Source organism: Anomaloglossus baeobatrachus, chromosome 4, assembly GCF_048569485.1.
Source record: "Anomaloglossus baeobatrachus isolate aAnoBae1 chromosome 4, aAnoBae1.hap1, whole genome shotgun sequence".
NCBI lineage: Eukaryota > Metazoa > Chordata > Amphibia > Anura > Aromobatidae > Anomaloglossus > Anomaloglossus baeobatrachus.
Genome location: NC_134356.1, coordinates 263762670 through 263787668, shown reverse-complemented (window position 1 = coordinate 263787668; position 24999 = coordinate 263762670). Strand labels below are relative to the sequence as shown.

Here is a 24999-nt window from a genome sequence, read left to right as displayed (position 1 = left end):
AGCCGGGTAGAGTTCTGGGACTGTCTCATCTAATGGATGGGGCAATCCTGGGCAGCTACAGGATGCTATTTTTAGGCTGGGAGAGTAACAATAAGTATGGGTCTCCCCAGCCTGAGAAACCAGCCCCCAGCTGTCTTGGCTGGGTATCAAAATTGGGTGGGACTGTACCCAGTTTTTTTTTTTCTTTTTCAATTATTTATTTAAATAATTTTTAAAAAGCCGCATGCAGTTCCTCTTATTTTGATACACACCCAAGGTAAGCGCATTGCTGAGTGCTGCAGCCTCTAGCTGTGGCTTTCTGTGCTGGGTATTATAATATGGGAAGACCCTATATTTTTTTTTTTTTACTTCAATCTACAGTGATCCGCAGACAGTGTCTGTGATTGCAAGCATCCAGACACGTTGTCACACAGGCTTTGAGTGCTTCTGACTGCAACCAATCACAAACACCAGGACCACTGTTAGGTGGGGAAGCAATGCATGTGTGTGGTGCTCCTGAGGCTTCAGTCTCCACAGAGTTACTGCACCTCATCCAGAGGTGTGGTATTCCATCCTGGGTATGGAGGTCATCCACTGGTTCACACAAAACTCTTACTCAGCAACACCTCATCATACATGGCAAGGGCGTGCTAAACCCGAAGCCAAGCCAGGGGTGGAGTCTTAGAAGTGGGAACACACGGTAGTGGAGTGTGGAGGTCGGAAAAGAGAGAAAGGAGCAGTGGAAGAGAAAAGACCTGTCGTCTGGAGCTGGTGCAGCTCGACCAAGGCGCAAGACAAAAGGGGTCTTGGAGACTACGGGAAGTGCGACATACTCCCGTGGCCTTGTTCCACCTACAACTTTGAGTGGAAGGACTTGGCCGCAAATCGGGGACTGGTCCCTAGGTTAGAGGAGAAGAACCTACGTACTCCGCTAGTAAAACCAGAGGCTAAGGTGACTGCAAGCACCGAGGTCACATCCGCACACAAATTCGTTGGAAGGTGAGCCCAAAGGGCCAAGGGATAGAGCTTCACGCCATCAAAAAGGGTCCGCGGGCACCGGCTCAGGGCTCTGTGTGTGAGGGTGCAAAGCAGGAGGGAGAAGCAAGTGTGCCACCCCCGTGGAAGCAGCAGAGCTGCTCTGATCCGGATTCACTGTGGCTTGAGGGTCTCCGGACCACGGGGGTCGTGCGGCAACTCAAATGAAAGGGGTATTTACAGGGGAGTTGATGTATAGTTTGTGACACCACCTGTGGTGTACGGTAATTCGTTGAGTACCACCGATGCCATTGGGAGTATCTGGGGTGATGGAGTGGGGCAGCAAGGTGTCATAGCCTTCCACGGGTAGGGGGATGCCCCAGGATTCTGTGTGGGGTGCAGGGGTCACTCAGTTCATAAGCAGACGCTGACAACCAGGTAAACCAATTCTCTGGGTACCCCTGCCGCTGAGGGGATCTCGTCCGGGTCCTGTTCCCTATAGTGTTGCCTGGTGATCTGTGACCTGTCTCCTGGCACCAAGTTTAACTTCAACATAGTGGGCCAGTAGTATAGAACTTGCCGGGCCTCGCTTCCCACTATGGCTAAGTGTGGGAGCTTGCTCTCAGGGCTCACGCTTGGGTTTTTCTGGACCGTTTTGGATTGAAAAAGTCCTATACCCCTCGTTGCACTAATTCCCCGATTCTGGAGCAGGTGGGAACAGATCATAAAAGCTCCGTTCTCATGTGAATTGTCGGGTTGCCTGAAGCTACTCCCCTACCTTGGGTCCATGTACCCCGTCGTGCCTTCGGTCCTGGACCGGTGACAGTGCTAGGATGCCGGCTGTCCTCCTCGACAAGTCCAGATACCTTGCCACAATCCCCTGCGACCGGGGATCCGACTCCTCTAGGCCCAGACCACCATCTGCAACCTAGACTGCTTCTCTAGGAGCCACCGCTCCTGAGCTCCTCACAGCTTGAGGGCTTCTCACTGACTACAGACTACACTCCTCACCTCCCCTCCCTGACCCCAGGTGGGCGACTCTATTCCACTCAAGCTGTCCACTAGTGTACCTGGTGGGTATGGTGTAGTGTGTACCTAGGATTTGATTTGCTGTTGGAGGCAACACCATTAGATAGGGACCCAGAACCAAGAGGGAGGCTGAATACTGCAGAGAAGGGCAGCTTGTGCAGTACCCTGTGACGACCTGATAGTTCAAGGGCGTCACACAAGCGCAGGAAGACGCCCAGAAAAGGTACACATAAGAAAGGTGCACCGGACTCTACCTCCGGACTACCTGGGATCGGCTGGAGCCCATCACAGTGAAACCCCAGCACTCCAAAGGCGGTCACTGACGTTGTGTTTCCTTTGAACCTGCTACAGTGAGTAAACAAATCTTGAGACTGCATCCCTGTCACTCAGTTATTCACCTGCGCCTTCGGCCCTGCAACCCCCACCATCACCTACTACTAACCTCATCGGCCCTGGGGCTCAGCTCTACCTATCTAAAGCTGCACCATCTCAGCTGCGTCACCATCCGCCCCAGAGGCCCCCATCAGCGGCACCTAACTTACCGCATACCACAGGTGGCATCACAAATAGACTTTCATCATCCCCTTCCTATTTACTAAACGACACTGCCGGGGTCACGAAACCGGGCTACGCCACCGTGGCGTTCCAGGGGCAGAACCGCGGCACAATAATGAATTACCCCAGGCCCCGATGCGGGCCTGTCATATGCATGAGTGATAATGAGCGGCTCCAGAAGTGGAATAAGCGGGAGCAATTACAGCCGCACAGGAGGCTCGGTAAGTATAGCGCGCTTGCGCCGATTCCCCTATCCCCTATCCTTTCTACCTCCATTTTTAAGCACCAGATTCTGCTCCCCATAGACTAAAATGTGGACTGGCATCTGGCCAGATATCCAGGATCATTTCTGGGTCAGTGTAACAGGCCAGATTAATCCCCTGCCATACTATATCCAGGGTATCCCGGTATTGTCTGGGCAGGGAGTTAATCTTGCCTGTTACACCGCTCCTACAGTAGTATTATTATTATTATTATTATTTATTTATAGAGCACCATTGATTCCATGGTGCTGTACATGAGGGGGTTACATACAGAATACATATACACGTTACAATAGACAGACTATCAGAGGGAAGAGGGCCCTGCCCTTGCAGGCTTACATCCTAAAGGATTTTGGGGAGGAGACAGTAGGTGGGGTGTAGGTTGGGCGGCAGCTCCGCACGGTGGTGGGGCGGCGGCTCCGCACGGTGGTGGGGCGGCGGCTCCGCACGGTGGTGGGGCGGCGGCTCCGCACGGTGGTGGGGCGGCGGCTCCCCACGGTGGTGGGGCGGCGGCTCCGCACGGTGGTGGGTAGGCGGCTCCGCACGGTGGTGGGGCATAGTATATGCATGTACAGCAGTGCCTGCCAGTCTGTCCGCTCCTACAGTAATATGCCACCATATACAGCAGTGCCCGACAGTCTGCCCACTCTTACAGTAATATGCTCCCACATACAGCAGTGCCCGGCAGTCTGCCCACTCCTACAGTAATATGCCCCCATAAACCGCAGTGCCCGACAATCTGTCCGCTCCTACAGTAACATGCCACCACCATATGCAGCAGTGCCCGGCAGTCTGCCCACTCTTACAGTAATATGCCACCATATACAGCAGTGCCCGACAGTCTGCCCACTCTTACAGTAATATGCCACCATATACAGCAGTGCCCGACAGTCTGCCCACTCTTACAGTAATATGCCACCATATACAGCAGTGCCCGACAGTCTGCCCACTCTTACAGTAATATGCCCCCACATACAGCAGTGCCCGGCAGTCTGCCCACTCCTACAATAATATGCCCCCATAAACCGTAGTGCCCGGCAATCTGTCCGCTCCTACAGTAACATGCCACCATATGCAGCAGTGCCCGGCAGTCTGTCCGCTCCTACAGTAACATGCCACCATATGCAGCAGTGCCCGGCAGTCTGTCCACTCCTACAGTAACATGCCACCATATACAGCAGTGCCCGACAGTCTGCCCACTCTTACAGTAATATGCCCCCACATACAGCAGTGCCCGGCAGTCTGCCCACTCCTACAATAATATGCCCCCATAAACCGTAGTGCCCGGCAGTCTGTCCGCTCCTACAGTAACATGCCACCATATGCAGCAGTGCCCGGCTGTCTGTCCGCTCCTACAGTAACATGCCACCATATGCAGCAGTGCCCGGCAGTCTGTCCGCTCCTACAGTAACATGCCACCATATGCAGCAGTGCCCGGCAGTCTGTCCGCTCCTATAGTAACATGCCACCATATACAGCAGTGCCCGGCAGTCTGTCCGCTCCTATAGTAACATGCCACCATATACAGCAGTGCCCGGCAGTCTGTCCGCTCCTACAGTAACATGCCACCATATGCAGCAGTGCCCGGCAGTCTGTCCGCTCCTATAGTAACATGCCACCATATACAGCAGTGCCCGGCAGTCTGCCCCCCTCCTGCAGTAGTATGACCAGATGTACAGCAGCAGTCCTATAGTAATATGACCACATGTACAGCAGTGCCCGCCAGTCTGCCTGCTCCAGTGCCCGCCAGTCTGCCTGCTCCTATAGTAGTACAGCAGTGCCCGGCAGTCTGCCTGCTCCTATAGTAGTACAGCAGTGCCCGGCAGTCTGCCTGCTCCTATAGTAGTACAGCAGTGCCCGGCAGTCTGCCTGCTCCTATAGTAGTACAGCAGTGCCCGCCAGTCTGCCTGCTCCTATAGTAGTACAGCAGTGCCCGCCAGTCTGCCTGCTCCTATAGTAGTACAGCAGTGCCCGCCAGTCTGCCTGCTCCTATAGTAGTACAGCAGTGCCCGGCAGTCTGCCTGCTCCTATAGTAGTACAGCAGTGCCCGGCAGTCTGCCTGCTCCTATAGTAGTACAGCAGTGCCCGGCAGTCTGCCTGCTCTATAGTAGTACAGCAGTGCCCGCCAGTCTGCCTGCTCCTATAGTAGTACAGCAGTGCCCGGCAGTCTGCCTGCTCCTATAGTAGTACAGCAGTGCCCGGCAGTCTGCCTGCTCCTATAGTAGTACAGCAGTGCCCGGCAGTCTGCCTGCTCCTATAGTAGTACAGCAGTGCCCGGCAGTCTGCCTGCTCCTATAGTAGTACAGCAGTGCCCGCCAGTCTGCCTGCTCCTATAGTAGTACAGCAGTGCCCGGCAGTCTGCCTGCTCCTATAGTAGTACAGCAGTGCCCGCCAGTCTGCCGCTCTTACAGTAATATGTCCCTATGTACATCAGTGCCCACCAGTCTGCCTGCTCCAGTGCCCGCCAGTCTGCCTGCTCCTATAGTAGTACAGCAGTGCCCGGCAGTCTGCCTGCTCCTATAGTAGTACAGCAGTGCCCGGCAGTCTGCCTGCTCCTATAGTAGTACAGCAGTGCCCGCCAGTCTGCCTGCTCCTATAGTAGTACAGCAGTGCCCGGCAGTCTGCCTGCTCCTATAGTAGTACAGCAGTGCCCGCCAGTCTGCCTGCTCCTATAGTAGTACAGCAGTGCCCGGCAGTCTGCCTGCTCCTATAGTAGTACAGCAGTGCCCGGCAGTCTGCCTGCTCCTATAGTAGTACAGCAGTGCCCGGCAGTCTGCCTGCTCTATAGTAGTACAGCAGTGCCCGCCAGTCTGCCTGCTCCTATAGTAGTACAGCAGTGCCCGCCAGTCTGCCTGCTCCTATAGTAGTACAGCAGTGCCCGCCAGTCTGCCTGCTCCTATAGTAGTACAGCAGTGCCCGGCAGTCTGCCTGCTCCTATAGTAGTACAGCAGTGCCCGGCAGTCTGCCTGCTCCTATAGTAGTACAGCAGTGCCCGGCAGTCTGCCTGCTCCTATAGTAGTACAGCAGTGCCCGGCAGTCTGCCTGCTCCTATAGTAGTACAGCAGTGCCCGCCAGTCTGCCTGCTCCTATAGTAGTACAGCAGTGCCCGGCAGTCTGCCTGCTCCTATAGTAGTACAGCAGTGCCCGCCAGTCTGCCTGCTCCTATAGTAGTACAGCAGTGCCCGGCAGTCTGCCTGCTCCTATAGTAGTACAGCAGTGCCCGGCAGTCTGCCTGCTCCTATAGTAGTACAGCAGTGCCCGCCAGTCTGCCTGCTCCTATAGTAGTACAGCAGTGCCCGGCAGTCTGCCTGCTCCTATAGTAGTACAGCAGTGCCCGGCAGTCTGCCTGCTCCTATAGTAGTACAGCAGTGCCCGGCAGTCTGCCTGCTCTATAGTAGTACAGCAGTGCCCGCCAGTCTGCCTGCTCCTATAGTAGTACAGCAGTGCCCGGCAGTCTGCCTGCTCCTATAGTAGTACAGCAGTGCCCGGCAGTCTGCCTGCTCCTATAGTAGTACAGCAGTGCCCGGCAGTCTGCCTGCTCCTATAGTAGTACAGCAGTGCCCGGCAGTCTGCCTGCTCCTATAGTAGTACAGCAGTGCCCGCCAGTCTGCCTGCTCCTATAGTAGTACAGCAGTGCCCGGCAGTCTGCCTGCTCCTATAGTAGTACAGCAGTGCCCGCCAGTCTGCCGCTCTTACAGTAATATGTCCCTATGTACATCAGTGCCCGCCAGTCTGCCTGCTCCAGTGCCCGCCAGTCTGCCTGCTCCTATAGTAGTACAGCAGTGCCCGGCAGTCTGCCTGCTCCTATAGTAGTACAGCAGTGCCCGGCAGTCTGCCTGCTCCTATAGTAGTACAGCAGTGCCCGGCAGTCTGCCTGCTCCTATAGTAGTACAGCAGTGCCCGCCAGTCTGCCTGCTCCTATAGTAGTACAGCAGTGCCCGGCAGTCTGCCTGCTCCTATAGTAGTACAGCAGTGCCCGCCAGTCTGCCTGCTCCTATAGTAGTACAGCAGTGCCCGGCAGTCTGCCTGCTCCTATAGTAGTACAGCAGTGCCCGCCAGTCTGCCTGCTCCTATAGTAGTACAGCAGTGCCCGCCAGTCTGCCTGCTCCTATAGTAGTACAGCAGTGCCCGGCAGTCTGCCTGCTCCTATAGTAGTACAGCAGTGCCCGGCAGTCTGCCTGCTCTATAGTAGTACAGCAGTGCCCGCCAGTCTGCCTGCTCCTATAGTAGTACAGCAGTGCCCGCCAGTCTGCCTGCTCCTATAGTAGTACAGCAGTGCCCGCCAGTCTGCCTGCTCCTATAGTAGTACAGCAGTGCCCGGCAGTCTGCCTGCTCCTATAGTAGTACAGCAGTGCCCGGCAGTCTGCCTGCTCCTATAGTAGTACAGCAGTGCCCGGCAGTCTGCCTGCTCCTATAGTAGTACAGCAGTGCCCGGCAGTCTGCCTGCTCCTATAGTAGTACAGCAGTGCCCGCCAGTCTGCCTGCTCCTATAGTAGTACAGCAGTGCCCGGCAGTCTGCCTGCTCCTATAGTAGTACAGCAGTGCCCGCCAGTCTGCCTGCTCCTATAGTAGTACAGCAGTGCCCGGCAGTCTGCCTGCTCCTATAGTAGTACAGCAGTGCCCGGCAGTCTGCCTGCTCCTATAGTAGTACAGCAGTGCCCGCCAGTCTGCCTGCTCCTATAGTAGTACAGCAGTGCCCGGCAGTCTGCCTGCTCCTATAGTAGTACAGCAGTGCCCGGCAGTCTGCCTGCTCCTATAGTAGTACAGCAGTGCCCGGCAGTCTGCCTGCTCTATAGTAGTACAGCAGTGCCCGCCAGTCTGCCTGCTCCTATAGTAGTACAGCAGTGCCCGGCAGTCTGCCTGCTCCTATAGTAGTACAGCAGTGCCCGGCAGTCTGCCTGCTCCTATAGTAGTACAGCAGTGCCCGGCAGTCTGCCTGCTCCTATAGTAGTACAGCAGTGCCCGGCAGTCTGCCTGCTCCTATAGTAGTACAGCAGTGCCCGCCAGTCTGCCTGCTCCTATAGTAGTACAGCAGTGCCCGGCAGTCTGCCTGCTCCTATAGTAGTACAGCAGTGCCCGCCAGTCTGCCGCTCTTACAGTAATATGTCCCTATGTACATCAGTGCCCGCCAGTCTGCCTGCTCCAGTGCCCGCCAGTCTGCCTGCTCCTATAGTAGTACAGCAGTGCCCGGCAGTCTGCCTGCTCCTATAGTAGTACAGCAGTGCCCGGCAGTCTGCCTGCTCCTATAGTAGTACAGCAGTGCCCGGCAGTCTGCCTGCTCCTATAGTAGTACAGCAGTGCCCGCCAGTCTGCCTGCTCCTATAGTAGTACAGCAGTGCCCGCCAGTCTGCCTGCTCCTATAGTAGTACAGCAGTGCCCGGCAGTCTGCCTGCTCCTATAGTAGTACAGCAGTGCCCGGCAGTCTGCCTGCTCCTATAGTAGTACAACAGTGCCCGGCAGTCTGCCTGCTCTATAGTAGTACAGCAGTGCCCGCCAGTCTGCCTGCTCCTATAGTAGTACAGCAGTGCCCGCCAGTCTGCCTGCTCCTATAGTAGTACAGCAGTGCCCGCCAGTCTGCCTGCTCCTATAGTAGTACTGCAGTGCCCGGCAGTCTGCCTGCTCCTATAGTAGTACAGCAGTGCCCGGCAGTCTGCCTGCTCCTATAGTAGTACAGCAGTGCCCGGCAGTCTGCCTGCTCCTATAGTAGTACAGCAGTGCCCGGCAGTCTGCCTGCTCCTATAGTAGTACAGCAGTGCCCGGCAGTCTGCCTGCTCCTATAGTAGTACAGCAGTGCCCGGCAGTCTGCCTGCTCCTATAGTAGTACAGCAGTGCCCGCCAGTCTGCCTGCTCCTATAGTAGTACAGCAGTGCCCGGCAGTCTGCCTGCTCCTATAGTAGTACAGCAGTGCCCGGCAGTCTGCCTGCTCCTATAGTAGTACAGCAGTGCCCGGCAGTCTGCCTGCTCCTATAGTAGTACAGCAGTGCCCGGCAGTCTGCCTGCTCCTATAGTAGTACAGCAGTGCCCGGCAGTCTGCCTGCTCCTATAGTAGTACAGCAGTGCCCGGCAGTCTGCCTGCTCCTATAGTAGTACAGCAGTGCCCGCCAGTCTGCCTGCTCCTATAGTAGTACAGCAGTGCCCGCCAGTCTGCCGCTCTTACAGTAATATGTCCCTATGTACATCAGTGCCCGCCAATTTGCCCGCTCCTACAGCGAGGCGCGCCCTCCCGCGCCAGCACAGCACAGTCACTGCCGGGGGCCGGCCACCGCCACTGACTGCGCATGTGTGCGTTTCCAGAGTCGCCTTTCTTACAGTCACGTGATCTATGAGACATGTCGCCCCGCCCGCACATACAGTAGTGATCGGTCTACACTGGCTCCACAGAGGGTCGCTCTTTAGGGAGGAGCTACGGCGCCATTTTTAAAATGTTCACGAAGAAGCTAATTGTGGTTCAGGAATCTACTTACGTGGGCGCCTTGGTCTCCTGTCACCAGAGCACGGTGAGTGGATGTTTACTACATGGAGCAAGCCATTCTCTGATAGCAGCAGGCTCTACAGTGTGTAGTGGGGGCCCACAGTCTCGGGAGCAGGTATAGCGCAGAGGGAGTGTTGCTATGGGAACAGGACGCCTGCCGCAGCTCCTCACCTGTCAGTTCCCATGGCTCTCCCTCCATGGCTGTCCCTCTGCAGTGACTTCCAGGCGCGGTGTCCTTATAATCTGCTCCATAGAGGCCATTGTACAGTCATTGGCATCATACTGAGTAGAATGGGGCTGTAACAAATCTACAGTCTTAGCAATAATTGTGGAATGAGCCAACGTATCTGTCTGCAGACCCCTGATCAATGGTTTTACAATAATCCTCGGCAGCAGCTTGTCCCATGTAAGTCTAGGTTCACATTTCCGGATGACGACTGCTTTCACACATCAGTTTTTTGCAATCAGGCACAATCCGGCGCTTTTCAGAAAAAAATGCATCCGTTTTTTTTTGCCGCCGGATGCGTTTTTTCCTCATAGACTTGCATTAGCGCCGGATTGTGCTGCATGGCCTTGCGTTGCATCCGTTTTTTGCCGGATTTGACACATTTAGCCGATGCGGCGGCCGCATGGATCGTTGCTTGCAGCGTTTTTTGTCTGCAGCAAAAATACGGATCCGGTGCGATTTACAATGCAAGCCTTTGGACGCCGGATGCGGTTTTTTTGAACTGCGCATGCTCAGTATCATACCGGATCCGTCAAAAAACAGACGGGCCGCATGGAAAAACTTGTGCAACGGATCCGGTTTTTTGCCGCATCCGTTGCATAGATTTTTGAGCCGGATTGAGCCGCTCTGCAAAAAAACTGTTGTGTGAAAGCAGCCTAAGGTGGGCTTTGCACGTTGCGATACTCGCAAGCCGATGCTGCGATGTCGCACGCGATAGTCCCCGCCCCCGTCGCAGGTACGATATCGTGTGATAGCTGGCGTAGCGAAAATTATCGCTACGCCAGCTTCACATGCACTCACCTGCCCTGCGACTGTCGCTCTGGCCGGCGACCTGCCTCCTTCCTAAGGGGGCGGGTCGTGCGGCGTCATAGCGACGTCACACGGCAGGCGGCCAATAGCAGCGGAGGGGCGGAGATGAGCAGGATGTAAACATCCTGCCCACCTCCTTCCTCCCCAGAGCCGGCGGCGGCAGGTAAGGTGAAGTTCCTCGCTCCTGCGGCGTTATACACAGCGATGTGTGCTGCCGCAGGAACGAGGAACAGCATTGTACCATCGCTGCAGCAAAATTATGGAAAAGTCGGAGCTTGCAACGATGATACGATAACAACGCTTTTGCGCTCGTTTATCTTATCATCTAGGATTTACACACTACGACATCGCAAGTGATGCCGGATGTGCGTCACTTTTGATTTGACCCCACCGACATCGCACCTGCGATGTCGTAGTGTGCAAAGCCGCCCTAAGAATTAATTGTCGGAGTCCGTTGTAAAACGTGAAAGAGAGAACGATCAGCTGATCGCTCACACCAGCTGGCCGCCGGGTGATCAGCTGATCGCTCACACCAGCTGGCCGCCGGGTGATCAGCTGATCGCTCACAGCAGCCGCAGCCGGGCGATCAGCTGATCGTTCAGCCGCCGAGAAAGAGCATGCGCAGCGGAATCAAAAGGATTCCGCTGCTCAAAAATCGCTACATGCTGCGTTCCTGCCGCCCGACGGATGCGACAGTCCCGGGACTCTACCCAGCTCATCCCGAATTGCCCTGGTGCGGTGGCAATCGAGGTAATAAGGAATTAATGGTAGCAGCCCATAGCTGCCACTAAGTCCTAGGTTAATCATGGCAGGCGTCTATGAGACACATTCCATGATTTAACCTGTAAGTGAAAGTAAATAAACACATACTCCCGAAAAAATCCTTTATTTGGAATAAAAGACAAAAAAAACCCCCTTTCACCACTTTATTAAAATCCCCAAATACTCCTCCAGGTCCGACGTAATCCAAACGAGGTCCCGCGACGCATCCATCTCTGCTACATGAAGCTGACAGGAGCGGCAGTAGAACACCGCCTCTCTGTGTCAGCTCCAGGCAGCAACTGAAGTGAATCGCGCTGTCAGCAGAAACGTCACTGAGGTAATGCCTGTGTGTGTGTGGTGATGATGAGTATGGTAGTGTCGGGATGTGTGCGGTGATGATGTGGGCGGTAGTGTCGGGATGTGTGCGGTGAAGATGTGGGCGGTAGTGTTGGGATGTGGGCAGGGAAGATGTAGGTGGTAGTGTCGGGTGTGTGCGGTGATGATGTGGGCGGTAGTGTCGGGGGGTGTGCGGTAATGATGTGGGCGGTAGTGTCGGGATGTGTGCAGTGATGATGTGGGCGGTAGTGTCGGCATGTGGGCAGTAGTTTCGGGATGTGTGCGGTGAAGATGTGGGCGGTAGTGTCGGGGCGTGTGCGGTGATGATGTGGGCGGTAGTGTCGGGATGTGTGCGGTGAAGATGTGGGCGGTAGTGTCGGGGCGTGTGCGGTGATGATGTGGGCGGTAGTGTCGGGATGTGTGCGGTGAAAATGTAGGCGGTAGTGTCGGGGTGTGTGCGGTGATGATGTGGGCGGTAGTGTCGGGATGTGTGCGGTGATGATGTGGGCGGTAGGGTCGGGATGTGTGCGGTGATGATGTGGGCGGTGGTGTCGGGATGTGTGCGGTGAAGATGTGGGCGGTAGTGTTGGGATGTGGGCAGGGAAGATGTAGGTGGTAGTGTCGGGTGTGTGCGGTGATGATGTGGGCGGTAGTGTCGGGGGGTGTGCGGTAATGATGTGGGCGGTAGTGTCGGGATGTGTGCAGTGATGATGTGGGCGGTAGTGTCGGCATGTGGGCAGTAGTTTCGGGATGTGTGCGGTGAAGATGTGGGCGGTAGTGTCGGGGCGTGTGCGGTGATGATGTGGGCGGTAGTGTCGGGATGTGTGCGGTGAAGATGTAGGCGGTAGTGTCGGGGTGTGTGCGGTGATGATGTGGGCGGTAGTGTCGGGATGTGTGCGGTGATGATGTGGGCGGTAGTGTCGGGATGTGTGTGGTAATGATGTGGGCGGTAGTGTCGGGGTGTGTGCGGTGATGATGTGGGCGGTAGTGTCGGGATGTGTGCGGTGATGATGTGGGCGGTAGTGTCGGGATGTGTGCGGTGATGATGTGGGCGGTAGTGTCGGGATGTGTGCGGTGATGATGTGGGCGGTAGTGTCGGGATGTGTGCGGTGATGATGTGGGCGGTAGTGTCGGGGTGTGTGCGGTGATGATGTGGGCGGTAGTGTCGGGATGTGTGCGGTGATGATGTGGGCGGTAGTGTCGGGATGTGTGTGCGGTGATGATGTGGGCGGTAGTGCTGGGATGTGTGTGGTGATGATGTGGGCGGTAATGTACGGATGTGTGCAGTGATGATGAGGGCGGTAGTGCCGGGGTTTGTGCGGTGATGATGTGGGCGGTAGTGTCGGGATGTGTGCGGTGATGATGTGGGCGGTAGTGTCGGGATGTGTGCGGTGATGATGTGGGCGGTAGTGTCGGGATGTGTGCGGTGATGATGTGGGCGGTAGTGTCGGGATGTGTGCGGTGATGATGTGGGCGGTAGTGTCGGGGTGTGTGCGGTGATGATGTGGGCGGTAGTGTCGGGGTGTGTGCGGTTATGATGTGGGCGGTAGTGTCGGGGTGTGTGCGGTGATGATGTGGGCGGTAGTGTCGGGATGTGTGTGCGGTGATGATGTGGGCGGTAGTGCTGTGATGTGTGCGGTGATGATGTGGGCGGTAGTGCTGTGATGTGTGTGGTGATGATGTGGGCGGTAATGTAGGGATGTGTGCAGTGATGATGAGGGCGGTAGTGCCGGGGTGTGTGGGGTGATGATGTGGACGGTAGTGCCGGGGTGTGTGCGGTGATGATGTGGGCGGTAGTGTCGGGGTGTGTGCGGTGATGATGTGGGCGGTAGTGTCGGGATGTGTGTGCGGTGATGATGTGGGCGGTAGTGTCGGGATGTGTGCGGTGATGATGTGGGCGGTAGTGTCGGGATGTGTGTGCGGTGATGATGTGGGCGGTAGTGTCGAGATGTGTGCGGTGATGATGTGGGCGGTAGTGTCGGGGTGTGTGCGGTGATTATGTGGGCGGTAGTGTCGGGATGTGTGCGGTGATGATGTGGGCGGTAGTGTCGGGATGTGTGCGGTGATGATGTGGGCGGTAGTGTCGGGATGTGTGCGGTGATGATGTGGGCGGTAGTGTCGGGATGTGTGCGGTGATGATGTGGGCGGTAGTGTCGGGGTGTGTGCGGTGATGATGTGGGCGGTAGTGTCGGGGTGTGTGCGGTGATGATGTGGGCTGTAGTGTCGGGATGTGTGCGGTGAAGATGAGGGCGGTAGTGTCGGGGTGTGTGCGGTGATGATGTGGGCGGTAGTGTCGGGATGTGTGCGGTGATGATGTGGGCGGTAGTGTCGGGGTGTGTGCGGTGATGATGTGAGCGGTAGTGTCGGGGTGTGTGCGGTGATGATGTGGGCGGTAGTGTCGGGGTGTGTGCGGTGATGATGTGGGCGGTAGTGTCGGGGTGTGTGCGGTGATGATGTGGGCTGTAGTGTCGGGATGTGTGCGGTGATGATGTGGGCGGTAGTGTCGGGATGTGTGCGGTGAAGATGAGGGCGGTAGTGTCGGGATGTGTGCAGTGATGATGTGGGCGGTAGTGTCGGGACGTGTGCGGTGAAGATGAGGGCGGTAGTGTCGGGATGTGTGCGGTGATGATGTGGGCGGTAGTGTCGGGATGTGTGCGGTGATGATGTGGGCGGTAGTGTCGGGATGTGTGCGGTGATGATGTGGGCGGTAGTGTCGGGGTGTGTGCGGTGATGATGTGGGCGGTAGTGTCGGGGTGTGTGCGGTGATGATGTGGGCTGTAGTGTCGGGATGTGTGCGGTGATGATGTGGGCGGTAGTGTCGGGATGTGTGCGGTGAAGATGAGGGCGGTAGTGTCGGGATGTGTGCGGTGATGATGTGGGCGGTAGTGTCGGGATGTGTGCGGTGAAGATGAGGGCGGTAGTGTCGGGGTGTGTGCGGTGATGATGTGGGCGGTAGTGTCGGGGTGTGTGCGGTGATGATGTGGGCGGTAGTGTCGGGGTGTGTGCGGTGATGATGTGGGCGGTAGTGTCGGGGTGTGTGCGGTGATGATGTGGGCGGTAGTGTCGGGGTGTGTGCGGTGATGATGTGGGCTGTAGTGTCGGGATGTGTGCGGTGATGATGTGGGCGGTAGTGTCGGGATGTGTGCGGTGAAGATGAGGGCGGTAGTGTCGGGATGTGTGCGGTGATGATGTGGGCGGTAGTGTCGGGACGTGTGCGGTGAAGATGAGGGCGGTAGTGTCGGGATGTGTGCGGTGATGATGTGGGCGGTAGTGTCGGGATGTGTGCGGTGATGATGTGGGCGGTAGTGTCGGGGTGTGTGCGGTGATGATGTGGGCGGTAGTGTCGGGGTGTGTGCGGTGATGATGTGGGCGGTAGTGTCGGGATGTGTGTGCGGTGATGATGAGGGCGGTAGTGCTGGGATGTGTGTGGTGATGATGTGGGCGGTAATGTAGGGATGTGTGCGGTGATGATGAGGGCGGTAGTGCCGGGATGTGTGCGGTGATGATGTGGGCGGTAGTGTCGAGATGTGTGCGGTGATGATGTGGGCGGTAGTGTCGAGATGTGTGCGGTGATGATGTGGGCGGTAATGTAGGGATGTGTGCGGTGAAGATGAGGGCTGTAGTGTAGGGATGTGTGCGGTGAAGATGAGGGCTGTAGTGTAGGGATGTGTGCGTGATGATAAAGGCTCTCACTCGGGTAAAGAAAACTTAACGCACTGCGTTTTTGCACAGGAATCCGGTGCCTTTATTATCACACTATTTGCAAGGCATCCGTCACATGCGTCACACAACGCATTGTGACGGGTGCCGTTCAACACAAGTGTGAAACCGGTAGAGATGAGTGAATACATTTGCAGGACACTGGTGCAGCAGCCACGTCCATATTCCAGATGGAAGTCCTGCAAACTGCATCCTCCCTGCTGTAGTCACCAGTACCTCTTTGGTTTGTAAGCACAATCTCATCGTTGTGGCGTGGCATTGCACTGGCCTACTAATCAGAAGGGATGCCCCCATGTAGAAAGCAGTCCGAGGGCTTCCATCCAGTGGCCACGTGGCTGCTAGATCAGCTTCTGAGACCGATCCATGCTCCCGCATCACAGAGCGAGTACAGGGGTTAAAGCATAGCTGTCACCATATTTTATCCTACAATTTATTATTATTATTATTATTGTTATTATTTATTTATAGAGCACCATTGATTCCATGCTGTACATGAGAAGCGATTACATACAGAATACATACACAAGTTACAATAGACAGACTGGTACAGAGGGACGAGGACCCTGCCCTTGCGGGCTTACATTCTATAGGATTTTGGGGAGGAGACAATGGGTGGGGTGGTGGGGCGGCAGCTCCGCACGGTGGTGGTGAAGCAGTGAGGTCATTGAAGGTTATAGGCATATATCATTGAATAGACCTCACAGATCCCTTGAGGCTGGTGTACTCACTGTGAACAGTCCACGTCAGTTTGGCTGTAAAATCCTCAAATTAAAATGATCATTTTACGAGTCCAGGTAGAGCTGAATTTTCACGTGGCTTCTTCTGCTATTCTGACATGGATTTTCACAGTAAGTATGCCAGCTTCATCAGATCCATGAGATGTATTTGATAATGTATGATGTTTGTAATGTGAAATTGTACAAAAATCTGTTATTAATTGTGAGTCGCATTTTGTGAGCATGTAACTTGAAGAGAGGTGTGCATGGATTGTCCGTCCTTTCTATGGCGTAACGGTGGATGTTTGTAGAAGAAAGCCGTTCTATTTGTGCATGCTTGTGCCATAATACTGTATTACTTGCATGGCCCTAATACATTGTATGGATAATTGTGCTTTGTGTCCCTCCCTCCCTCCAGGTACAGATGTAATTTACTCCTGTGGGAGATGATGTAAAAGAAGCAGAAAGTGAAGTGAGTGCACAGCTGTCCACTGTGTGTTCTGCGGCATTGTACATGGTAGTGGGCACCCCCGCCGCTGAGAAGATGGAGGCTATTCCTGTGTTGGCACCCCAGCTCAGTGGCAGCGCCCATATGACGGACACTGAGCTCCATAAACTTTTAATTAGTGAAAAGATGAGATGTGAAAATCACAGGACCAACTATGAAACCCTGAAGACAGAGCATTCCAGGTAAGATGGCAGCTTACCTATGTGTACTGTGTAACCCGGTGCATGTCGGATTCATACTGTGATCTTGGAAATTGGAAGGCCGAGCTCACATGTCCAATCTTCACCAACGCCTATAAGGACACCCACACATGTGATACATTGTAGCATTGCTGGGATCTGTGCATAGAGGCCACGGTTGGGGCATCCGCACGGAAATGTGTGAGGTGAACACACCCTTCAGGTAAGGTATCTGCCGTAGACTGGATTTCGGCTTAGGATTTTCCCCATCTTTATAGCATCATATTGGACGCTGTATTGTGACTGTCCTTCTTGTACACCCAGGCTGCAGGCCGACTTCATGAAGACTCAGAATGAATGTAAGCAGCTGTCAGCGGAGAGGCAGAACACGCAAGAAAAATTCCAGAGCCTACTGACGGAACTCCGAGAGGAACTGGTAGATAAAACCAGAGAAGTGGAAGAGCTCAAGCTGCAAGTAAGGCCCTTCTACGTCTTATTAATTTCCCTTGTGGGCTTTGGTCAGCAACCTTTGACCTCATTCACATTACCATGTATATTCTGCGGATCAGTTATGCATTTTATTCTCTGTAGAAAACCAAACTAATAACTGAGACAGAAAGCCGGACAAAGGTTAACTTGTTTGTGAAGATCTGAGGTTGTGGGTTGTATTAATCACTTCGAAAAACGGGAGAAAATGCCAGCACCAGTTGTCTCTTCATTAAAATCTTCAATATTTTAATTGCATGTCAAGAATAAAAAAAAAAAATCATATGGGGACGCAGCCCCTAAACGCCTGACGCGTTTCGAACAAAGTTTCTTAATCATAGGCAAATGAACAATACATAAAAACATCCTTGTATACCTATTCCATTAGATAAAACCATATACACCTGTTACTTGACAAAGTCATGAGTTTTAGGTAGGCTGTCTCACATTTGAATTACAATCAAGCACAATTATCTTTGTCAAGTAACAGGTATATAAGGATGTTTTATGTATTGTTCATGTGGCCAAAATGAGATGCCCTCAGTCCATGAGAACCCAAACCATGTTTGGTAGTTCCAGTGGCCCCGCCCCTTCTGGTCACATGGGTATGACATCAGCACAGGTTCTTCTAGTCCCTTAGTAAAACGATTCTATAATAGAATTAGCATAAATAACAGGGGGAGGACGGACAGGCAGGGGGGCGGGAATCACTATCAAAACCCACCCCAGCTGATCAGCAGTAGCTGCGAATCTCAAAAATCTGCTAATTTTATAAACTTTACTTGCTTGTATTTCATAAACTATACATCCCAGCTGACTACTAAAGGTATGTATAGAATCAGCATGATAGTGGCAGTAAAACACTGGTTTTAGGTTAAATAGGAAAATCTTGATGATTGGTGCTCTTTATGTGCTGCATAGTACCCGCAGGAGGAATGAACCAAGTGCCAAAAAGATCCTCTGCTGCTGGGCAAAGCCCCTTTGACTGAGTCATTCCATCACATATCACCATACTAACAACGGCCAACACATAACATGATTATCTGAAATAGTGAGATATTTTTTTCTTAGACTAATTTTTAAGGGCACACTCACACGAGCGTATGAATCAGATGAGTACAATGTGAGAAAATCTCTCATTACACTCCGACCAATGTTAGTCAATGAGGGAGAGCAGTTGGTCAGCTTTTTTATCATCCACATTCTGGATGAGAGAAAAGTTGCAACATGCTGCGATTGTATCCAGAAAACGTCCGAGACTCGCCAATACAAGTCAATGAGTGCAAGAAAAAAACTGATGTCACACGGCCTGCACATCCATTTTCTTTATCGTTCCTTTGGGAGACCCAGACCATGGGTGTTTAGCTTCTGCCTCCGGAGGACACACAAAGTACTACACTTAAAAGTGTAGCTCCTCCCTCTGAGCTTATACACCCCCTGGTGAGCAGACCCAGCCAGTTTATCGCTTTGTGTTCAGGAGGCATACATCCACACATGCATTCTCATATGATTTTTTTCCTTTTGGAATGAGTTTGAAGAACTGCGGGTCCACGTCTGGACCCCCGGCATGTCCCTTCTCACCCCACTGTGTCGGCGGTGCTGTAAGGTTGATTTCCTAGGCTGGAGCCTTACATGCCGTGCTCCTTCACCATCCCTCCTGGGCCTTACATGCCTGGCAGGAGACCGGTCTCCATCCGCAGCCCTTCAGGACCCTGCCGGACCGGAGCACTCATCCCCAGGGACCTGGCCCTGCGTCTCAGCAGCTAAGTACCTGAGGCGTTTATATTTGGGGGTCCCTGTGCTTTATTGTTTGGGGAGAGTGTGTTTGCTGTATTTACTGACATTTCCGGCAGGTTCTCTGGCTATCGCCCGACAACCGCGCCGATAGTGCCTGCGCATCGGCCTCGCCTCTCAAATTTAGGCCCCGGCTTCGCCGGAGGCCTAGTTTCGTTTCACTGCCCTCGCATATCACTCATGCAGAGGGACAGCGCGGCTCCTCCCGGCGGCCGTTCTGCACAAGGGAGGGACACTCCCCACTGCTGTGCGTGTCTCCTCCCCTGTAGGTCTCTATGGCCCTCCAGATCCCGCTCTTCATTCAAGTCCCGCCCCCTCTCTTCGCTCCGGCGGCCATTTTCTCAGCGTTCACTCAGCGCTGGTCTGCGTTCTGCATCCCTGCTGAGGTGCTGTGTTTGGGGGTCCGGGCTTCGGGATCTGGAGGGCACACAACACCGCTCTGCACAGCACAGCGGTCTGGTAAGCCACAACCGGCTCTGGTTGTGGACCTCTGTATACACTCTCTGGGGTTCATTCTCTGGCAGAGCCCCCACTCCAGCAGCATGTCTCACACGGGGAGCAAGGCTCCAAAGCTTTACTCTGTATGCGCTACATGTAAGCTCCTGCTGCCTGAACCGAGCACCTATCAACATTGTGATGCCTGCTCTACCTTGACGGTGCCACAGCCTGGAGTCTCTCCCCCAGTGGTCTCTCAGGCTGCTCCTGCTCCTGTGGCTGAACCCCCGGCTTGGGTAGAATCCTTTTCTAGGTCTATCTCCCAGTCTTTTGCTGAGTCCATGGGACTTCTGTCCAGGACTTTGCTGAATATGCATCAGCCCCCCTCACAGGGTGCCTCTGCTGCTAGGGCTCTCTCAGGACCGGAGCTCACAGAGGATTCATCATCAGGTCCCAGACCCCGTCCTCCTAAGAAGAGACGTAGGGTTCCCTCTCCCTCCTCCTCCCGCGGCTCTGATTCAAGAGCGGACTCGCAGGATGAGGAGGATGCCTTTACAGGGGGCTCGGAGGCTAACTCCATGTACCCCATTGATCTGTCCGAAAGTGACTCAGATGTTAGTGACTTGATTGCTTCCATTAACTCTGTACTGGATCTCAATCCGCCAGTATCAGAGGAGCAACCCTCTCTGGCAGAAAAGCACCAGTTTACCTCGCCTAAGAGGGCAAAGAGTGTGTTCTTTAACCACTCCAGTTTTCAGGCCGCTGTGTCCAAGCCCAGGGCCTGTCCTGACAAACGCTTTCCAAAGCGTGGTTCTGATGACCGTTTTCCCTTTCCACCTGAGGTGGTCAAGGAGTGGGCTCAGTCCCCAAAGGTAGACCCCCCGGTGTCTAAGCTCTCAGCCCGGACCGTTGTGTCGGTGGCTGATGGCACCTCCCTTAAGGATTCCACTAACCGCCAGATTGACCTTCTGGCTAAATCCATATATGAAGCGGCGGGGGCCTCCTTTTCCCCGACTTTTGCAGCAGTGTGGGCTCTCAAAGCCATCTCTGCTTCTCTGGAGGAGAAATGGTTGCCTTGACTTCCCAAGCTTCAGCTTTTTCATCTTATGCCATGTCTGCCATGCTGGAGGCTTCTCACCGCACTACGGTGGCTTCGGCTAATTCCCTCGCTATCCGCAGGATCTTGTGGCTTCGAGAGTGGAAGGCAGATGTGTCTTCAAAGAAGTACCTTGCTGGGCTCCCTTTTGCTGGGTCCTGGCTGTTCTGTCCTGGCTGTTCGGAGAACAGCTGGATGAAATTATTAAGGAAGCTACTGGCGGGAAGAGTACATCCATGCCACAAACCAAAGCCAGGAAATCTGCCCAGGGTAGGAATCAGTCGAGGTTTCGCTCCTTTCGTTCCTCCAACTGGTCGTCCTCTAAGCCCTCGGCCTCGTCCACTAACTCAGCCAAGGACCAGAAATCCAACTGGCGCCCAAAAGCGCGTCCACAGATGACCGCAGGAGGTGCTGCCACTAAGGCAGCCTCCTCGTGACTATCTGCCCGCCCCAGCAACGTCCTTAGTCGGTGGCAGGCTCTCCCACTTTGGCGACGCTTGGTTTCAACACGTCTCCGATCAGTGGGTGAGAGATATCATCTCCCACGGCTACAGGATAGAATTCTCTTCCAGGCCGCCAAACATATTTTTTCTCTCAACCCCCCCCCCCTGCTCCAAGGCCGCCGCCTTCTCACAGGCCGTGGCATCCTTGCAGGCCAACGGAGTAATTGTACCGGTTCCCGCCCGGGAACGGTTCAGAGGTTTCTACTCAAATCTCTTCCTAGTCCCCAAAAAGGACGGTACATTCCGGCCCATCCTGGATCTCAAGCTTCTCAACAAGCATGTTCAGCTGCGGCACTTTCACATGGAGTCCCTGCGATCAGTCATTGCCTCAATGACCCAAGGGGATTTCCTGGCATCCATCGACATCAGAGATGCCTATCTGCATGTGCCAATTGCAGTTTCACACCAGCGTTGGCTACGTTTTCCAATCGGAGAAGATCATTTCCAATTTGTGGCTCTCCCCTTCGGGTTAGCCGCAGCCCCTCGGGTATTCACCAAGGTCATGGCAGCAGTGATTGCGGTTCTGCACCTACAGGGGTTGGCAGTGATTCCTTACCTGGACGATCTTCTAGTCAAGGCTTCATCCAGCGCAGACTGTCAGCGGAGTGTCTCGCTCACTCTCGCCACTATAGCCCAATTCGGGTGGCTGGTCAATCTGCCCAAATCCACTCTGACTCCGACCCAGAGTCTCACGTATCTAGGGATGCAGTTCGAGACTTTGCCGGCACTTGTGAAGTTGCCCTTAGTCAAACAGCAGTCCCTCCAACTGGCAGTGCGCTCTCTGCTGAGGCCCCGCCGTTCTTCCCTCAGGCGTCTGATGCAGGTGCTGGGTCAAATGGTGGCATCAATGGAAGCTGTCCCCTTTGCCCAGTTCCATCTGCGCCCCCTGCAGCTGGACATTCTCCGCTGTTGGGACAAGCGGCCTTCCTCCTTACACAGGTTAGTGGCTCTGTCGCCACAGACCAGGAGCTCTCTTCAATGGTGGCTTCGGCCCCTCTCTCTGTCCCAGGGGCGCTCCTTCCTGCCCCCGTCCTGGGTGATCCTCACCACGGATGCCAGCCTATCCGGCTGGGGAGCGGTATGTCTCCACCACAGAGCGCAGGGCACTTGGACTCCGTCCGAGTCAGCCCTTTCAATCAATGTGCTGGAAACCCGAGCCGTGCTTCTAGCTCTCCTAGCTTTTCACCACCTGTTGGCGGGCAGGCACATTCGAGTCCAGTCAGACAACGCGACAGCGGTTGCCTACATCAATCACCAAGGCGGAACACGCAGCCGCCTGGCAATGTTGGAGGTACAACGCATCCTTCAATGGGTGGAGGACTCCAAGTCCACCATATCCGCAGTCCACATCCCAGGCGTGGAAAACTGGGAGGCAGATTATCTCAGCCGTCAAACCGTGGACGGTGGCGAGTGGTCCCTGCACCCGGCAGTGTTTCAGTCAATCTGCCGCAAATGGGGCACTCCGGACGTGGACCTAATGGCATCCCGTCACAACAACAAAGTTCCTGTTTACGTGGCTCGCTCCCACGGTCCTCAGGCATTCGCCGCGGACGCTCTGGTTCAAGACTGGTCCCAGTTTCGTCTGTCCTACGTGTTTCCCCCTCTAGCTCTCTTGCCCAGAGTCCTGCGCAAGATCAGAATGGAGGGCCGTCGAGTCATCCTCATTGCACCGGACTGGCCCAGGCGAGCTTGGTATCCAGACCTGCTCCATCTGTCCGTAGAGATGCCGTGGCATCTCCCGGACCATCCAGACCTTCTCTCGCAAGGTCCGTTTTTCCGTCTGAATTCTGCGGCTCTCAAATTGACGGCGTGGCTCTTGAGTCCTGGATTTTGACGGCTTCTGGTATTCCTCCTGAAGTCATCTCCACTATGACTCGGGCCCGTAAGTCTTCCTCCGCTAAGATCTATCACAGGACTTGGAGAATTTTCCTGTCCTGGTGTCGCTCTACCGACCATCCTCCTTGGCCTTTCTCCTTGCCGACCCTTCTGTCTTTTCTACAGTCCGGTCTGCAGCTAGGACTGTCCCTCAACTCTCTCAAGGGACAAGTCTCAGCTCTGTCAGTCCTGTTCCAGCGACGTCTCGCTCGGCTGGCTCAGGTCCGCACCTTCATGCAAGGCGCGTCTCACATCATTCCGCCCTACCGGCGGCCCTTGGATCCCTGGGACCTTAATTTGGTTCTCACGGTTTTGCAGAAACCCCCCTTTGAGCCTCTTAGGGAGGTTTCCTTGTATCGTCTTTCACAGAAAGTGGTTTTTCTAGTGGCCATAACTTCCCTCAGGAGAATCTCTGATTTGGCTGCGCTCTCTTCGGAGTCACCTTTTTAGTTTTTCATCAAGAGAAGGTGGTTCTCCGTCCGACTCTGGACTTTCTTCCTAAGGTGGTCTCTCCTTTCCACCTTAACCAGGACATTACCCTACCTTCCTTTTGTCCGGCTCCTGTTCATCGCTTTGAAAAAGCGCTGCATTCTCTGGATCTGGTGCGTGCTCTCCGGATCTATGTGTCTCGCACCGCTGTACTTAGGCGGTGCACTTCTCTTTTTGTGCTGACCACAGGTCGGCGCAAGGGCCTCTCTGCTTCTAAGCCGACCTTAGCCCGTTGGATTAGATGGACCATTTCGGACGCCTACCAGAGTACTCAGGTGCCTCCCCCGCCGGGGATCAAGGCACACTCGACCAGAGCTGTCGGTGCCTCTTGGGCTTTTAGGCAGGGCTGTGGAGTCGGAGTCGGAGTCGTGGAGTCGGAGTCGGAGCTCATTTTGGTGGAGTCGGAGTCGGTATAAAATGCACCGACTCCGACTCCTAAAATATATAATAAATTGGGGACAGGAGTGCAATGCAGAATGTGCTGAATATTTTACTAAATAATAACATTTAGTATAATGCTTATATTTAAGTGAAAAATTTATTGTAGTACAATGTGAACATCAGACATTTAATTGTTTTTATGATACAATAATCAAGATATTTGGATAGAACATAAAATATTTATTGGAATACAACTTTAGAACACAAAAAACTAATAAATTGTAAATATGTAATATATATATATATATATATATATATATATATATATATATATATATATATATATATACACACAGTGTATATACACACACAAGATATATATGTAATCTACTGTATATTACATAGTGTATTACATATTTACAATTTATTACAGTTTTTTGTGTTCTAAAGTTGTATTCCAATAAATATATTTTATGTTCTATCCAAATATCTTGATTATCGTATCATAAAAATTATTAAATGTCTGATGTTCACATACACATATTCATGTACTACAATAAATTTTTCACCTAACTAAGCAATATATGTAGGAGTCGGAGCCGGAGTCTGAGCCGGAGTCGGAGTCGGTGCAAGAGAATTTGAGGAGTCGGAGTCGGAGTCGAAGGTTTGGCTTACCGACTCCACAGCCCTGCTTTTAGGCACCAGGCTACGGCTCAACAAGTCTGTCAGGCTGCCACTTGGACTAGCCTGCATACCTTTTCGAAGCACTACCAAGTGCATGCTCATGCTTCGGCAGATGCGAGCTTGGGCAGACGCATCCTTCAGGCGGCTGTCGCCCATTTGTGAAGTTAGGTTCTGCCTACTTCCTAGTTTATTCTGTTTATTTCCCACCCAGGGACTGCTTTGGAACGTCCCATGGTCTGGGTCTCCCAAAGGAACGATAAAGCAAAAGACAATTTTGTTTACTTACCGTAAATTCTTTTTCTTATAGTTCCGTATTGGGAGACCCAGCACCCTCCCTGTTGCCTGTTGGCAATTTTCTTGTTCCGCGTGTTCTCACCGGCTGTTGTCATGGACAGAGTCTCCGGTTGTTCCGGCTCTTGCTCTGTTCTACTTGTGGGTGGCTATTCTCCTTCAGCTTTTGCACTAAACTGGCTGGGTCTGCTCACCAGGGGGTGTATAAGCTCAGAGGGAGGAGCTACACTTTTAAGTGTAGTACTTTGTGTGTCCTCTGGAGGCAGAAGCTAAACACCCATGGTCTGGGTCTCCCAATACGGAACTATAAGAAAAAGAATTTACGGTAAGTAAACAAAATTCTCTTTTTTTTTTGTTGGATACAATGCTATCATGTAGTACAGAACACTGTAAATTGTCCTGTAAATGACTGTAAATCACTAATAGCCGCTGAGA

The 24999-nt window shown here is 53.6% G+C and overlaps 1 protein-coding gene across 1 annotated transcript in view; it reads left to right on the top strand.

Annotated features, from left to right (window-relative positions):
* The first annotated feature begins 9136 nt into the window (after nucleotides 1-9136).
* CEP83 (centrosomal protein 83) overlaps nucleotides 9137-24999 on the top strand; it is a 101995-nt gene continuing 86132 nt past the window's right edge. Inside the window, exons 1-3 of the mRNA XM_075342442.1 lie at nucleotides 9137-9298; nucleotides 16262-16533; nucleotides 16855-17005. Coding sequence (XP_075198557.1) covers nucleotides 16358-16533; nucleotides 16855-17005 — 327 coding nt within the window. The 5' untranslated portion in view covers nucleotides 9137-9298; nucleotides 16262-16357. The remainder of the gene's footprint in view (nucleotides 9299-16261; nucleotides 16534-16854; nucleotides 17006-24999) is intronic.